This window comes from Drosophila obscura, unplaced genomic scaffold (assembly GCF_018151105.1).
Source record: "Drosophila obscura isolate BZ-5 IFL unplaced genomic scaffold, ASM1815110v1 contig_190, whole genome shotgun sequence".
In the NCBI taxonomy this organism is placed as follows: domain Eukaryota; kingdom Metazoa; phylum Arthropoda; class Insecta; order Diptera; family Drosophilidae; genus Drosophila; species Drosophila obscura.
In genome coordinates, this window is record NW_024542779.1 from 365945 (window position 1) to 383634 (window position 17690).

At 42.7% G+C, this 17690-nt stretch overlaps 2 protein-coding genes and 1 long non-coding RNA gene across 3 annotated transcripts in view; 2 read left to right on the top strand and 1 right to left on the bottom strand.

The window, feature by feature from the left end:
* Positions 1-17690, bottom strand: part of LOC111071970 — an 85001-nt gene that overhangs the window by 23308 nt on the left and 44003 nt on the right. The window contains exon 3 of the mRNA XM_022363531.2: positions 16867-16958. The gene's annotated coding sequence lies outside the window, so the exon portion shown is untranslated. The remainder of the gene's footprint in view (positions 1-16866; positions 16959-17690) is intronic.
* Positions 10419-10900, top strand: LOC111071972. Its single transcript, XR_005967826.1, has 3 exons — positions 10419-10458; positions 10549-10677; positions 10780-10900. It is a non-coding gene; the product is annotated as an uncharacterized LOC111071972 (long non-coding RNA).
* LOC121403767 (SUMO-conjugating enzyme UBC9-B-like) lies at positions 11011-11757 on the top strand. The gene has a single exon (XM_041593510.1). The coding sequence runs from the start codon at positions 11063-11065 to the stop codon at positions 11654-11656; it is 594 nt and encodes a 197-aa protein (XP_041449444.1). The 5' UTR covers positions 11011-11062; the 3' UTR covers positions 11657-11757.

A 17690-nucleotide genomic window follows, 5' to 3' on the forward strand; every position in this document is an offset into this window, starting at 1 on the left:
ATGTTTTTGTGCTTGTTCGTTCGTCTCTGTCTGTCTGCGTTTTGGTCAAAAAGGTTTGGGCCAAATTAGAAAACAAGAAGTCTTACGCTTGAGCGCACAGCCGAGGGTCTGGCTCTGAGTCTGGGCTCTGGCTCTGGCTCAGAGTCCTCCTCTGCTCATGTTGTTGCCTCTCTCTTCTGCTGCTTCTGCTGCTGCTGCTGCTGCTGCTTGACGATGATGATAAGTGCGCCTGGCCACACTGGAAATGTAATTAGAGTGCAGCCGAATGCATCCGACAAGGGCGTGTGCATGGCGATGGCAAACAACTAAAATTATTTGATGGGATACGCCCCTCGGCCCCTCCCTCGGCCATCTGAAAAGTGCTTCGAAAGGTTGCCGAGTGTCTGTCCATGGAACTGCAACTGGAACTGTAAGGTGGGGAGGTGGGGAGGTGGGGAAGGTGGCTAAAGGTGAACTCAAGACAATGATTTGCATGGGAAATTCTTTTATTTCTGGCAGCAGGCAGCAGACGCAAGACTGGAGATACTTGAGCCCTGAATGCAGTGTTCCAATCAATCGAGTAATTAATTACTCGTAAATGGAAATGGAAGCCCCCAAAGAGATCTCACACACTCTGCACACCGCATATAGATTTAAATCCATAAAACATTCAAATTCCAGACCAGAAACGGCTCCATAAAACATCCCATCAAATCCCAACGTATTTAAATCTATTAAACATAAAATTTAAATTTAAATCTATTAAACATAAAATTTAAAGTTTAATTTAATTTAACTTAAATAATTAAATATAAAATATAATATAAATTTAATAAACTTAGAGTACATAAATCCATTAAATATAAAATTTAATATAAATTTATAAAATTTAAATTTAATAGATTTAAATTAAATTTAATATAACTTTAATTATTTTATTTATTTAATAAATTTAAATTTTATTTTATATTTAATAGATTTAAATTAAATTATATTCAAATTTAATTTAAATCTATTAGTATTTATTATTATTTATTTATAGATTTAATTAAATTAAATTCAAATTTAATTTAAATCTCTTAAATATAAAATTTAATTTTAAATTTAATTTAATTTAAATCTATTAAATATGTTTATAAATACCAAATGAGCTAAATTAAATTAAAAATAATTTAGAATTGATAATTACTATGCAAAGAAAAATAAATTCATTAGACTCTTAAGCTACAATTTAATTTTAAATTAGAAATTAATTAACAGAAATCCAACAGAGCCAAAATATATATTATTATTGAAAGAAATACATTCAGTAAGCCCCCCCTCAAGGTACATAGTAGAACTGCCAGTATTCCCAAAGTTAATTGCATATTTCTTTATTTTATGGGTTGCTGGTTGCCTGCCTGCAGGGGAACCACAAACTCCAGCAGCACAGTACCAGTTCCAGTTTCCAGTTGCAATTCCATTGGCTGCCACCCACGCAGCAGCCTGGCAGCCAGGCTGCCTGGCAGCAAACACTCTGCGTAATGAACAAACAGATGAAAGAATTGAAAATTCATGAGTTTCCCTTTGGAGCAACCAGAATCCACATGTGTGTGTCCGAACAGATTTGCAATAAATACGAAAATAGCCCTGGGGGGTCTCGGTCTCTACACTCCACATAAGGCAAGGAGTTTCTGTGTGTGTGTGTGTGGGTTTTGGCCCCGTCCATCCACAGCTACAGCCACATTCACATAACCATAATCTGTCACAGATTGTTTGTGTCGTTCGTTTATTAGCCATGAGACATGCTACACCACATGAATCAATCCAATCCAACCGATTCGATTCGTTTTGATTCGGTCATCGCTCTTTGAGAAAGTCTCCTGGCATCGATCAGCGATCATCGATCGGTGCGACTCCGGTTTCAGTGTTAGATCTGCGATAGATCTGCAGCAGATCTTCCATTTGGTCGCTCGAATGCGAAAGCGTTGACCAAAAACAAAACGAAAACGAAAATTGTCACACAACTTTCGCTCTCTCTTGCTCTCTCTCGACTCAAAGAAGCCCAAATAGCAAATTCGAAATGCGGGTTCGTTCCTCTTTTTTTGCGAGGCATCAAAATGTGTGGCAGGCAATGGGTTAAGAGCCAGTCATAAATTGCATAAATTTTACCTTTGCCAAAAAGTTTGCTCATCCCTGCCACCCCCTCCGCCCAGAGGCAACATCAGTCATGTGAATATTTGACTTCATTTTGGAGTTGCACACACACACACACAAACACACACACTCAAACACATAAGGCAGCTGCTGCTGTGTGGCTTTGATTTCCATTCATTAGGAAAGTTCTGGGGCAACTCTTGTGATTGGCTTCTTTTGGCTTAAAGAATCTTTCCGCCTCTGCCTCTCTCTCGCTCTTTGGGTGCACCTCTTTGCAGGGGTGGGAGGGGTTAAATAACTGATCCTGGCATCCAGCTGCTGAACTAACTTTACCCTCCAACAATGGGGCATCATTTGCTGGCCGAGAATTTCCTCCCAATCATGGAATGTATCCACTTGCGTGCATGGCCCATGGTCCCAACTTTTCCACTCCTCTAACGAATCATTTAAAGTTTTGTTGTGACCAAAAGACAGAGGCGGATAGAGGCGAACATGGAGGCGGTAGATGGAGCGTGGAGCACCTAAGCAAAAATCCATAGAGCATGTCCACACACCCTCTACCCCCCCCCCCCCCCTCCTGCTCCTGCCCCCTTCTTCCTTCCACTGCACTTGAAAGTTTTCCATCAGACGAAAATCCCCATCGAATGGACACCTGAGAAGGGCCCCACAATGGCTTTGCTTGTGGCTTGGCCATTGGGTCAGTGGCAGTCCAAGAGCTCCGATCGCTGCTTGCACCACACACTCCACCATCTGTTTCTCCTTAGCTGTGGCACTGACTTGAACGGGCGGGCTGCCGGGCTGCACGCATCGCTGCGACAAGTTCAAGTTTAATAGACGCGCGATTCACGCGCTGTAAAAGTCGCTAGCAAAACGCTATACAACGGCATTTGATAGAAAAAAAAAACACACACAAAAACCACAGATACAGATACAGAGAGAGACACACACACACACACGTTAACAAGGCAACTGACTTTGGCAACGTGTCAAGCCGGTTTCGTGTATTCGGTTTCTCGCTCCAAAGAGCTGCCTTCCAGCGCCAGCTCCAGCCCCAGCACATGGCCACCGGTCAACATTTTTGCAGCACGCGTCCCACTCCCATAGATACACAGATACAGCTACAAGACACTTATTACAGAGAGCTGAGCTGAGCTTGGCCCCCCTCCCACAAGAAAGTAAGCAAAATGCGATCCGGTTTGGCATTGGTTTTCAAAGGGGGGTGACGGGGGTTAGGTAGCGCTCCTCACCGCTCAATAAAAATGTTAATTTGAAACTGTAACAAGTTCAACAACATCCAATAACAACAACAACAGCAACAGCAACAGCAACCAACGCGTTTCAACAACAAATTGCAGTTTCACCTTATAAATGCAGATACAGATACCGAAACAGATACAGGTAGGAGATACATATAGATTGAGTATCTGGCAGATGGCAGATCTGATGATGGATTTCAGAGGTGAAACATGTGCAAATTATTAAGCAAATATTTTGTATTCTAATCCATTCCCTAAAAGCCACGCAAAAGTTACTACAAACTTCTTTTAAATCAAAAATGCATCAAAAATTGTGACTAAAATTTAAATTTAAATGCACAGAAATGTTTAAATTCTCTTTGGCAATCAAATGACTGAATTAACGATCTTTCATTGACAAAAGTGACTCACAAAAGCTGATTGGATGATTGCTTGAGGGTGTTTGTGTCTGGGCATTAGATGATTGCTTGGGTGGGGGTTTTCCCATGCATTATTGGTACACTTCTTCAGTGTACTTTTATCGTTAAGCGATCCCTCATTATGTTAGCCTCTGGCATCTGGCCTCTGTCTCCCCTCCCAGCTTTGTGTCTTTCTTGCATAATTGTTGGCATGTTTTGGGTTCACATTTTTGTCTGTGTAAATCTCCCAACCGGACGCTCTCTGGCTTTGGCTTTGGCTTTGGCTTTGGCTCTGACTCTATGGCTCTTCAATCGCATTTACCACTTGTACAGTGTTTTAATTATCATTCGTTCAGTGTTCAGTGTTCAGCGTTCAATTGTCCATTTCCGCCTCTAGACGACGACCGGCAGACCGGCAGACAGACTTAAAACCATAGATCGGACCGGACCGGACCGAAACCAAAGTTCGAGAGCAACCATACACACAATGGTAGCCCCCATCCCCCTCCCGTGTGTAATAAATAATAATAATAATAATCGCGCGCGTAATAATAATCACGGTATTCATCATTTGCTTTGGCTTGCCACCACCATCATTCCCATTGATTGCCGTTGCAGCGTTTCATTAAATAAATAAATATATAAATATCGTAACAGTTTTATGCATCATCATCATTGATTATGTGCCCCTCCGTGTGCGTGTGCGTATGTGTGTGTGTGTGCATTGTATTTTCATAATCAAACAATGGGAATTGAAAGCCAGAAGATGTGGCATGTAGCAGCAGCAGAACAGCAGCAGCAGCAGCAGCAGCATAAAATGGAAAAAACTATCGTAGCAAGAATGAAATTTGTAAAAAGGATAAAACATAAGATAAATTAAATTCCTTGCCGGCAAAAATTGTATGTTGTAAGATAAGTAGATCGATCCCTCATCCTCGTACTTGGAAAATCGTTTTTAAATTTCTCCGTCTCAGCCCCCAAACAAAAGCCAATTACCACACCCAGACAGTGATTCCGCTTTCAGTATTCCTCCTACGAATTCCCCTCCATATTGGCCACATTTCATGCGGAATAACCAGTCGGATTGCCAAGCGACATTCAATGCCTACAAATATCCGTTGAAAAATTCCCCAAAAATAAAGCCCATGTCCATGACTCAGATAAAGTTTCATTCGCGGGTGGGCGGGGGTAACAGAATCACTCTTGAGTGGAATTTACGCTGGGGGGAAATGATTCGCTCCCGTCATCCGCCCGTCATCGTATTGAATCGGTTGGGATCATACACATACACATACACATAGCACGTATACGCATACGCATCAGCATCAGCAGCGTATAAATCAGAAGCGACAGGCAGCAGCAGCAGTGGCGGTGGAGGAATTAGCATATCGTTAATGATGAACCAAAGTCCCCTGCCTCCCCAGCAGCAGCAGCACCAGCACCAGCGGCAGTCATTCATTCGATTGGCAGCCAACGCATAAATGTGTTAATTTATATTCGATTAATTGTTAATTTCTGACCAGCAATACCCAGCAACCAGAGAAGGGGAGACCAGCCGACCAGCGGACCAGCCAACGCGGGGGCATAATAAAAATAAAAATGTCGCACATTGATTTCCGCAAAACGTTTTTCGGACATACAGACAGACGGACAGACAGACGGATGGGGGGACTGGACAAAAGGTCGAGCAACTTTCACGCCGTAAATAACACGCGGGGGTATTCGCCAGAGACAATTCTAAAATTGAATTGTGCCCGTGGAATGCTGTTTGACGGCTGCTGCTACTTACTGCTACCCTGTAACGAAGGTTGCTGCAGGCAGAAGGGTACCTTGGGTACCTAAGGGGGTACAGCAACCGACAGCAATGTTTTGAATATCGTTCAGAGCCAGAGAAAAACCAAAAGAAAAGTTTTAGTGATAAACGATTTTTCTTCATTTTGGCTTATTAAAAAATAATTCAATTGCCAAGGACTTTTAAGTATTTACTGGATAAGTTTCTCATTTCTCTTTTTTTTCTTTTTTTTTTTTTGTATATTTAAAAATAACTTTGAATGGATTTAAACGTCTCTGCCTCTACGTTTCTACCCGGAGCAACTCTGGCAGGAAGCACGTCCTTCCATAGAGGGTTTCAAGAAGTGCCCCTACGTCATTTAGCAGTCTGAAACGTGCTTGGCAGAGGGTATCCCATGCTTCGTATTCCTCCTCTGGTAGCCATATCGTTTTCCTATCGTTTTCTTGTTTAGTATTTTGTTAATTGACTCGTAATTAGACGCCAGCAACGGGCACAGTGACGGGGGGGAGGCGGCACACGCACAAAAGTCAGTGACAAACGAATTGAATGTTGAATCGAATGTTGAATCGTCGATTGGCGGGGCAGTGGCATTGCCTTGGGGCTGGGTACACGCCCCAAACTGAATGTTTGTCAATGATTTATGTTTGGATTGCAATAAAAGAGGAGAGGCAGCGGCTGCGGCAGCGGCATGCCCGACGGTCAGGATAGATTCCCGCCATTCGACCCATCGGATATATATGCCACAGAATTATGCACAGACGATGTTTGTCCATCAAAAATATCTCGTGTATTTGTTCAGTTTCTATTGACAAAAAAAAACACACACAAACAAAAGATGAAAAACAAAACACAAAACACACACGAAATGCGCGGAAAGTGAAGGTGTTGGGGATGATGGTCAAAAAAATAAATAAAAAAAAAAAAGGAGGGGGGATACATATGTATATACAACATTTATGTGGTAGTTATAATGGCATACTATAATGAAGCATTTATGCAAATTCGTGACAACTTTTCACACACCTCGCCCCCTGCCTGACAACCCAGCCCGCTCTCTTGGACTGTCACTTTCCCATTGACGCAACCGCGAAAGAGAGAATGGAGAATGCCAGCGAAAGAGAGAGAGAGAGAATGTGTTGTTGACCCACCGCAAAAATGACAAAGCAGCCAAAAGCCCCACCACAAGACTAAACAAGACATTAAATTCAATTTTTAATACAAATCTCTTTAAGACTGCACACAATGACTCTTGAAAGACTGAAGAAAGACCAAAGAAAATAGTTTTCAAGAAAGAGTTCTGTCATGATCATTATTTATTTATTTTATTTTATTTTTATTTATTATTATATATTATATATTTATTTATTTATGAAAGGAAACATCAAATGACATTCTGCTGCAATGGAAACTCCTATCAATGAAATCCAATAACTCGCAGGCAAGAAAGAGTTAATAAAATGCAAAAGGAACCTGCAAAAAAGTGAATCCGCATGAAGGAAACTACAAACTTCTATGCTCTCAATAGGCATATAAATACTGATTCCGCACACATGCATTTCGGTGTCTTTTCTTTTATTTATTTAATTTAATAAATGTTTTCCTTGCTTTGGGTTGCATAAGTCTTACGTTTATAAATCTTTGACTTACTTGCCTTACATTTTGCTGTCAATATGTAACTCGACAGATGATTTGGGCCCCTAATTGTTGGTCCCAACAAAAAGAACTCAAAGGCAGTTCCTCCCTCCGCTTCAAACGAAGCTGAATCTATTGGTCAAAGAGCGGTGTTCACTGTGCTTGTAGATTGCCCAATCTAAGAGTTATGTCAGTCTCTGTTTCTCTGTGTCTTTCTGTGTTTGTCTCTGATTTATGCAACTAATCTGTGGCACAACTTGAATTCGTATTTGCCGTTGCAAGCGCACTTTCAACTTTGCTGCCACTTCAATCGTCAATCCTCTTTTGATTGCACTGCATTAAATTGATTTCTGCTGCTGCTGCCGCAGCTGCTGCCATCTTTCATCTACCATCTTGCCCCATCATCATCATCCTCATCATCTTCTTCCTCATCTTTCCTCATCGTTTTGATGCCGTTGCCATTGCCATTGCTGTTGCTGTTGCTGTTTCTTTTATTAGCGCGCATGATTGGCATTTCTTCTGGGTCTCTCGATTCGATTCGATTCATTTCGTTTGCTCTCCGCTCATCAGTTTATTTATTTACTATACTCAACTCTTTCGACTGTTTACTGTGATTACTTCACTCGCCCAGACCAGGCCAGCACTTTGACAGCGCACAACCTAAAAAATCAGACAATAGAGAGAGAAACAAACAGACCCTTGAAGAGCCTCGATAGATGTGCATCGAGGGCACACGACTGACTCCTTCTAACTGCTCCAAAGCCATGGAAATCATTGCAATAAAATGACTTCGCTTCCCTTAAACATATTCGATATGATCCATAGGCTTTGGTACTCTCCAAAAGGCGGCATCGAAATGGTTTAAGGTAAAGAGTTCCATGGCCCCACAGCGCATCATGGCCCTATTCTTCCTGCTCATCATACCCTCGCATTTCCAGGGTATAACAACAGCATTAGCTTCACCTCTTTGCGCCGCAGTGGAAATTGATTTCCACTTCCGATGGCACCAACTACTGCCGATGTAAGCCCCTTATGTGACACATTTACCATTCAGAGGCATTCGATCAGAGACACGGCGGACCCACAATGGGTACATTGCATAAGCGGATCGCAGTGGCATGACGACGCGACGCGAAGAGTGACTTTCCACAAAAGTTGCAAAAAAAAAAATCTTTGGTTTTTGTTTTTTGGGTCGCAAAATTTTCGCTTTCGTTTTCGCTATAGAAACAATCGCACGAGTCATCGACCACAACAACTAAACAGCGGAAAATGCCACAAGAGACATTCACTTTTTTTTTTTTTAGATAAATTTTGGGTGCATGCCACACGATCTCTGCAGATGCAGAGAGATCTGAAGGGAATGGCAAACGATTGGCCAACAATTTTCAGTTAGCATTCGGATTTATCCGATTTATATATTTGCTGTACCTTTTTACTGTTCTAAAATTATAAGCATTCTCTTGGTAAAAGATCCGATCCCTCAGATCCGAAGGTCTGCTGAAATGGCGGATTTATGTGTGGATAAAATCGGTAGATGACCTCACTAGGTTCTGGCGACAGAAATAACTTCCCGAAAACTGATTTAAAAATTTTTAGAAAATCCCTGAGAATCATTTCGGTTTAAATTTTTTTTTTCTTTGTGGTTTAACCGATTTTTTCCATGGCATTATCTGCCCCAATCCCCCCTTCTTTTGCTCTTCCATTCCATCATTTCATTTCGAGAACAAAAAGCCAAAGGCCTGAAAATTCTTTCTTTTTTTTTTTTTGTTCATTCGCATTTCATTTTTCAAGAGTCTGTCCGTCCGCCCCGCCCATCTGAATGTCCGGCGGAAGTGGCTCGTTGGCGAGTGAAGAGAGCACGGGCTTTGGCGAGCGCGTTGTGCGGCCTTTTGGCTTGCCTTTTCAATAGTATTTTTCACACTTGTGAAAATTAAAACTTAACTGAACATTTTTGCTGTTGTTTGTCGCTGCTTGCCCCCCCCCCCTGCCACCGCCACACTGCCGCCCTCCACAGTCGTTTTATTGTTTTAATTACACGCGTTTTTCCGCGCATTGTTTCAATGACCGTCACGCGCCACGCCACAAGCCTCTTATACCCGCTGCCGCTGCTGCTGCTGCCACACAGCCTCTGCCTCAAAGCCCGGCAAACAGTTGTCGCTGCTACTGCGCTGCCTGCCGGTGCTGTTTGTTTGCAAAATGAAGTGGTCATATCTGTGCCCCTGCCAGACCCTTGTGGCCATCCCAGAGCCCTAGATCTGGCAAAAGCAACGCCCAAGCCAAGCATTAATGATAATTTCAAAATGACATAAACGTAGCACAGCCAGCGAGGCGCAGAGTCCTCCGGTTAGCCTAGAGATGGCACTCACGGCCGTGCTTCACGAGAGATTCACTAATGCCAGAGCCGTGAAATACCAAAAATAATAATAAACAAAAAAAAAATAATAATTAAATATGCGACAAATTTTAAATATTGATTTCTAATTATGTAAATGTTTGGCGGTCATCTCATAATATTATGAAAACTAAATATTTAATCACACACACGCAGAGACAAATACGTAAAACGAGCGCGGGAAGCAAACAAAACAAAAAGCAAAATTCCAAAAATCACTGGCGGTACCACGGGCGGTTTTTACGCGCCATTGCTGCATTAGCTATAGCCAAGCCAAGCCACAATATAGCAAAATTAAGAATAATATATAAACAATATAGCAAGCCAATATAGAAGAATGCCATGCGACAACTCTGTGTGGGGGGACCGAAAACATAATAAACAATAGCAAGCCAATATAGAAGAATGCCAAGCGACAACTCTAGGATGTGTGTTAGTATTGGGTGGTGGCTGGGATGGATGGCACACGCACACGCACACGAAACAGCTGACTGAAAGTATGAAATCTCTCTGTCGGTGTTTCTCTGCCTGCACACGTATACTTGTCTCGCTCACACTGTTTTAGAGTTGTAGCAGTTGTTGAAGTGTTGTGGAAGGCCCGTGTGCATGTTCACAGCACTAGATCTAGTTCTTCGTTCTTTCGTGCCAACTGGAACCAAGCTCGTGTGTGAGTTTGCTGTCACAATTTAGTTTTCCTTATGGAGAAAAACACAAGTGAAAATCAATCTGAAATCAAATATTGGTGCGTGCGGATCTAAAAAAAAAAAAATTCAACCGGAAAATAAAAAGTGCGAAATAAGAAAAAAAAAAAATTTGAAAAAAATTTAACAAATTGAAAAATTGAAAATTTTTGAAAAAAAAATTGTCGGAAAAGTAAGTCCGAAAATCAAATTCACAAACAATTTGTGTGTTATCCTGCAACATCGTGCGCGCTTTTCGTTCTTTTGTGCTTTTTCTGTGCAGGCGCGTTGCTGCCCCCCTTTGCTGCTTTCAAGTGTTGGCGTGCAGAAAAATTGCAAAATACAACCGCAAGATAGAAAATCCTTTTAGGCTGCGAATTAATAGCAAAATCTGAATAATTAAGTACAAAAGGTAAGTCCCAAAATCCATTAAACCCAATTTTTCGTTTTTTTTTTCCTGTCATAAGATTTTTTTAGGTTAATTTTTTTTTTTTTTGCTTTCTGCTCTTTCCAGACACGTCTGTGTCATTGCTGCTTGCAAGTATTGGTGTGTGGAGAAGTAGTTGTAAGCACAACCTGCATATAGAACAGCGTTTTAAGCTACGAACCAATACCAAAACTGATCAACTAGTCCCAAAGGTAAGATTTTTATTATCTTATATTTATTTTTTGTATTTTGCTGCAACATTTTAAGTTCCTTTGGTTAATTTTTTGTGTTGGTTTTTTTTTTTTTTGGTGCAGACGTCAAACGTCATTTCTCATTTCTGCGTACAGTTTGAAAAAAAAGAAAATTGAAAATGTCTGGAACTGCCGTTGCTAAATTGTCTGAGCAGCGTAAGTCCTGGCGCAAGGATCATCCTTTTGGCTTTGTGGCCCGTCCCTGCAAGAAACCTGATGGCACTTTGACCCTTTTCCGCTGGGAGTGCGAGATCCCTGGCAAAAAGGGCACCGACTGGGAGGGTGGCGTCTACAAGCTAATCATGCACTTCACAGACGATTTTCCATGCTATCCGCCGATCTGCAAGTTTGAGCCTGCCCTTTTTCATCCGAATATCTTTCCATCGGGCACCGTCTGCCTGTCGCTGCTGAACGCCGACCAGGGCTGGCGCCAGGACACGAGCATCAAGCAAATCCTGCTGGCCATCCAGCAGCTGCTGGACGAACCAAACATTGTTGACCCGGCCCAGGCCACTGCCTACACCATTTACAAGTTCAATCGCTTGGAGTATGACAAGCTCGTGCGTGGCCAGGCCCGTGCCATGACCCCTAAAGCTGAAGCTGCAAACGACGCCAAAGCTGAAGCTACAACCGATGCCAAAGCCAAAGGCAAAGCCGAAGGCAAAGCCGAAGGCGAATCTCAAGAACAGCCATTAACCAAATCAAATGATTAAACTACAAATATAATTATACTAAAATTTAATATTAACGAAATTGGAGTCTGCGCTAACATGCAAACAGAATATAAATAAAGATTCCATTTCGAATAGAATACATAATTCCTGTAGTGTGTAAAAATTGCACTGAACTCCCACAGCATGCCGCGTTCAGCATTTGTGCCTGTGTGAGGCTGCTGCCACACAGTAGGCCGTTTTCAAGCAGCATTCAATTGTCAGTGGTGCTAGCTCGCTTGTGCAAACGTTAGCAATGGACGAAATGCTATGACTCGGCAACATTCTGGAATGTAGCATGGAAATTCGTTATTATCCAGCATAGCTATTTAAAACAAAACAAATAGTAGATACTTTCGATATATCGGGGTTGGCTTTGGATTAATTATTAATTAAATAATGAAATAAATTAAATAATTAATTCGTTAATAAATAATTAATTATAAGTCTTTTGAAACAAAAAAGAAAATTATATATATGTATGTACAAACAAGTAAACTTCGAGTTTGCTATCGATATCGATAGGCGTTTATATTAGCAGATGAGTATTGCGGCAGAATAGCTGATCGCTGATTTGTGTGGTTTAAAGTCGAGGAAAGCAACCAAATTTTGGAAATAAATAATATTGTTGAAAACGTAAGAAACTTGAGGCGCACATTTATTTATTATTTTCAGCCATTTCTTAGCAGAGTTTGTGTGAATCCGCTCGGCCCCCCCAAAATGTAAGTTATCATTAAATTAAGAAAATAATATTTGCACAAAAAACAATGTTAATTGGTTTTTGTAATTTTTAAGATTTCTGCTCGTTTTTTTACAGCTAAAAATTTTTTAAAAATCCCACTCCAATCCGCAGATTTTTATGGCTGAGGATCCTTTGGGAATCACGACTGCTGCTGATGCTGCTGCAGGCCATCTCTAGGCATGCGACCAGCGCCGACATCACGACATCCAACGACAGCCGACAGTCGACTCTGGCATTGTAATCAATGAAGTGGCGGGCCGCAGTGTCGTCCACGGGGGCGATCCGCGCGATAAATGAAATAAATGAATGGCCGTTTCCACCGCTCTCCCTCTCCCTGTCCCGCTTCCTCCCTCGCTAACTATGTCGTATCTGCCCCTTCCTCTCTCTCTGTCGTGTTTGCATTTTAATGCCTTAATGAAAAATGCATTTTTAATTATTTTTTGTTCATTTACAGGCAATCTTTTTTTCTCATTTTTTTTTTTTTTGCTGCTGCTGCTGCTTCATTCGTTCGTTGGCCTATGCGGCGTATGCGTAATTTATCGTGAGCTACATTTATTTCTTCCTCCTCATTCTCAGTCCCTACTCCACCCACAACAGCTCTCGCACCTGCCTGTCTCTGTCTCTCTCTCTCTCTCTCATTCTCTCTTTTGTTGCACTTGCAACTGCCGTTAGCGACGAAGGCGTCTCGGGTTTCCCTTGCAAAACAAAACAAAAAGTTTCCAAGGGTTGCCTGCAAGTCGAAGCTCCATTGCTCTTCTGCTCTTACGTACAGATTCTGCTACAAATAAAATACTTGCCTTTTTCGTTATCAAAGCGAAACCCTCTAGCAAGTGCACACATGCCCGTCCAGAAGGGTAGGGCATAAGCAACGGTACCTTTCGACGAGGACAAATATCGTATTTCATCATTTGTTTAAGCCAAGCCATTGATTCGCTCAGGTTGCCACCGACAGAGAGACAGAAAGCCCCCAGCAGCAGGAGGGAGGAACGGGGGCTGCTTGCCATTCATTAGGATAGCATGTCATTCATTAGCCACTCCCCACCCTCCCTACCATGCCCACCACACACACAAGTTGCACCTTGGTCTGAGGCGCCAACGGGTGACAACGAATACAGCGGAAGCAAATATGTGACGGAGAGCTGTCATCGGGTTTCAAACCAATTTGTTTAACTCACTTAACCAGAGGGAGAAGAAAGAGAGAGAGGAGAGGCATGTGGCATGGTTAAAAGAACCTTTGCAACATGCAATCGAATGACTGATTCGATATATACATATAGAAGCGTGGGAACAGAGCAGAGCAGAACAGAACAGTAGCTCAAAAGAGTAGAGTGCAAGTTGCCATCCATGTCACATTGGCAGCGAATACTCTTTGCCCATTGCTGTGTGCGAGTATCTGTGAGATACGTTTTTTTTACTCATTTGTATCTTTGTGCACAAATTGAATTGGAAATGAAAACTCCATTAAATTAGAGCCTTAGCTAGGGGCCGGATCTTTGAGTTCTGTGCATTCTGTCAGCATGCGCAGATACTTAATTGCAATGGGGCAGCCACCATCAGCAAAGATACATTTGCGCCTCCTGCACGAAAAACGTGCGATTATCTTTTGCTACTTGGGGGGCATTGAATAGGTGTAGTAAATTTTTCTTGATATTTCTTGGGGCATTGGATAGGTGCACATTTGCTTGATATTTCATCGTATTATTATTATGCAAGAAGAGGTTGTATTTTGTATTTCGTACTGACTCTCAAATGGCTCTCATCCGCCCCACACCTTTAACCTGGTTGGGGCTCAGCCATCGCAGATAAACCTTCTTTTTTTTCCACCCTTGAATTCCACCCATAAATCGCATGTAATCCACATTCAACATTCAAGTCCATTCAAAGTTCCCTCCCCCCATCAGTTGTTTCCCCTCACCCATTTCAGACAACAATTTCGTGACGGAAACTCCCTTCGTCTTTGGCCACGCTCGTTCGGCTGTGTCGCCTCTTTTGTTGCAACAATTGCAACATGATTGCCGCTTTGAAAATTTACATCTAATGCCGCAGATTGTCGTCGTGTCAATAAAACGGATCAAAATGAATGAAGATGGAGTGGAGTGGGGAGTGGGGAGTGGAGTGGCAGGCGTGGTGTTACCTCCTCCATTCATGTTGCAACATCGCTGTGGCAAAGTCAAGTCTTTCTTGCTCTCTCTCTCTCTCTCTCTTTGTGTTTCTCTGTTTCCACGAATCAAGGGGACCAAAGAAAATGTAAATGTAAATGAAAATGAAAGTTTCAATTACAAATTGGTCGAACGACAGAGAGACGACTCTGGGATGGTGGGGAGACTCCACTGAGACGCCACTGGCAGCGTCGGAGTCGACGACGCGTGCAAAATTGTCTCATTTTTGGACGGGGGCACAAAGTGAAAAGAAAGAGACATTTAATTACTGGTTTTTCCGCTTCAATAAACGCCGCGAAGCGACGACCGCGACATGATTTTGAAGGTGAATGACGCCGCCGCCAAAGTTGCTGCCGCTGTCGTAGCAACTTTCAGTTAAAGTTGGAGAGTTGAAGCTCCAGATATTGAAGTAATTAAGAGGTGACGTGCAGCAGCAACAGCAGTAGCAGCAGTGGAAGTGGCAGTAACAGCAATGTAAAGTGCACCACCACTGCCACTGACACTGCCAATGTCAAGTTCAGAAGGAGTCTTTGGGACTCATTCGAACTACTATCTACAGCCCAGAGTATATAGCTCCAACTACAGATACAAATAGGAGGCACACTACCTTCGATTCAAACAGCACAGCAATTAGCTGCCAAACAAAGGCCAGTCGTTCATTTTGCTCAACTCATTGTGGGAATCAATCGCTAGCCCCAAAGCCTCAGGCTCTCAAGGCCACTCTACGTCGTCGTAGTCGTCATCGTCTAAATTGTTGGCCAAATTAGAAGTACGAACAGCGCTTAAAGATACGCTAAAATAAACCCAAAACGTAAGCTACTTTGGGCCGACAGACAGACGGACGTACGGACATTATTTTGTTGACATTTTGCTAGAGGCAGAGACAGAGGCCACAGCGAGAGCACTGAGGCATGACATCAAGGCATGCGATCGACTCTACCCCTTTTTAATGTTGGCGCTGTTTCTTGGGGCCTATCTTTGATTCTATCTATCGACAAACCCCTTGCTAATGACAACTGCAAATGTCTCTCTCTATTCTCTCTGTCTCTGTAGCGGATGCTCTCTCAATATTTGCCTCTGAATGAGACACTAAAGTGAATTATTAGTTGTGCAAATAATTGCACAGCTTGCCTCCTTGCCTGCATCACAAAAGACAGAGGGGCAAGGATGAGCAGCAGATAGCGAGCGAGGAGGGTGCGTTCCAGGGGCGACGTCAAGCAGCTTGTGGCAATATTTGGTCAATGTTATGGCTCTGGACCAAGCCGGCAAGGACCCAAGCTAAGCAAGATGGTTGTGTGGAAAGGGCAGTCCAGTAAATGCGCAGGAGAAGTGACTTCAAGTGCCCCCCGTACAGATATTATTTTGCTCATTTTCCATGGATTGGCTGATGGCTGATTCCACGATAAATTAATTGGGGAATTCATAGCCACCATTTGATTACTTTATCAGCGAAGGCTGACCCCAAAATGAGGAGAACTTTGTAGCTGTGGTGCCCCCCTCGGATCATCGTTTGCTTAAATGTATCCTCTGCTCAGGGGATCCAACCTGCAATCTCTCTCTCTCGCTCTCCACTGATTAGTTTTGTTCTCTGCTCTCATCGCACGTGACGAGAGGCTTTCCTAAGAGCGGGGCGCGACGTTGTCATTCACTTGTTAAATGCTGAAAATGAAATAATTCCCCCAACCCCCTTCCGTTGCTTTCACAAATGAGACAAAAAATATGAGGCCCCCACCACGATGACGATGACAATGACAATGATGACAATGATGATGATGAGGTTGTGCCGCACATTCCATTGCCGCTGGTCATCTGCCGTGTGGCATGTGCCATCGTGCCACCCCCCTTGGATATGCCCCCCCATTGATGTTTCTGATGTTCTGTTCTGCCGATGACGTTGCAGCCAGTCAGCATGAGATACATATATTTCTTTTTTGTTGGTTTTGTCGAGAGAGAGAGAGAGAGAGAGAGAGTGGAGGATGCGGCAGCTATTTGCATTTTACTGCCCCTGCCCCTGCCCCTGCTCCCGGCCTCAGCCACAGCCTCCTCCTGTCTTTGCACTCAGCGGGCGGGCTGGTTTATAGACATTCATTTTGGTTTAAAAAGGTAAAGGCTTTGGTTCCCCACACCCCCCCCACCCCACCCCACAGCACCCATTCTATAGGGTATCTATGCCGTATGCATGTTGTATGTCTCCCGCTGAGCGGGAAAGCAATTTAGTTCTGTTTGCGAGTTGTGTGGGCAGCCGCTCCTTGGCTCTCTTTGCTCTCCTCTCTCGGCATTAAATGCATTTCACACTCCGTTTTCGCACTCACCATTTAAATTGTGGACATTGGAAGGGCTGCGGCTGCTGCCTGCCTGTGCCTGCCTGCTGCCTGCTGCAACGTTTTAGCTTCTGTTTTAAGTCCTGCAAAAGATACAGACACGGGATACAGATGGTTAGCAATGCGATAGACAGTGTATGGATAAAATGTACAGATGGAGATAAATGTATAGAAACATGTGACCAAGAGAGGGTATGGGGATTACCAATCAAATAATTATATTATTATTATCGATTATTATTATTATTCTAGTCAGTTATCTATTATTATTATTATGTATTCTGAGTCCAGTTATTTATCGCATATCAGCTATTCATTATGCATGGAGGTCTCCCTGAATGCATTCCAAATTCTGCAGTGAATTCTGAAGTAAATTCTGAAGTGAATTCTGAAGTGAATTTCGTGGGAGCTTCCGACTGCTTGCACTCCACTTTTGCGTGCATTCCCTGGAAGACCTTGAATGTCTATCGATCTTTATCTATCAATCAGTATCTCTACATATATCAATCTATCTTTATTTTTCATTGTAACAATCTATCTTTATCTATATAAAGCAATCAATCGCTGCGGCTACTCATCGAAGTATCAATTTTTGTAGCCACTTGTCTGCCCCAGTATCTGTCTATCTTTACAAGTTTATTCCCTTTATCTATGACCATCTATCTTTAGCGATCTTCAGCGTCCACTTGAAATTATTCTCACATAAAATAAAAATAAAAAAAAACAATTTCCCCATCCTTCCCGATGGCCTGCCTCCTTCCTTCTGCTATTCTTCCGTGTTTGCCGCTGCTTCCATTTGTCCTCCACTCATCGTG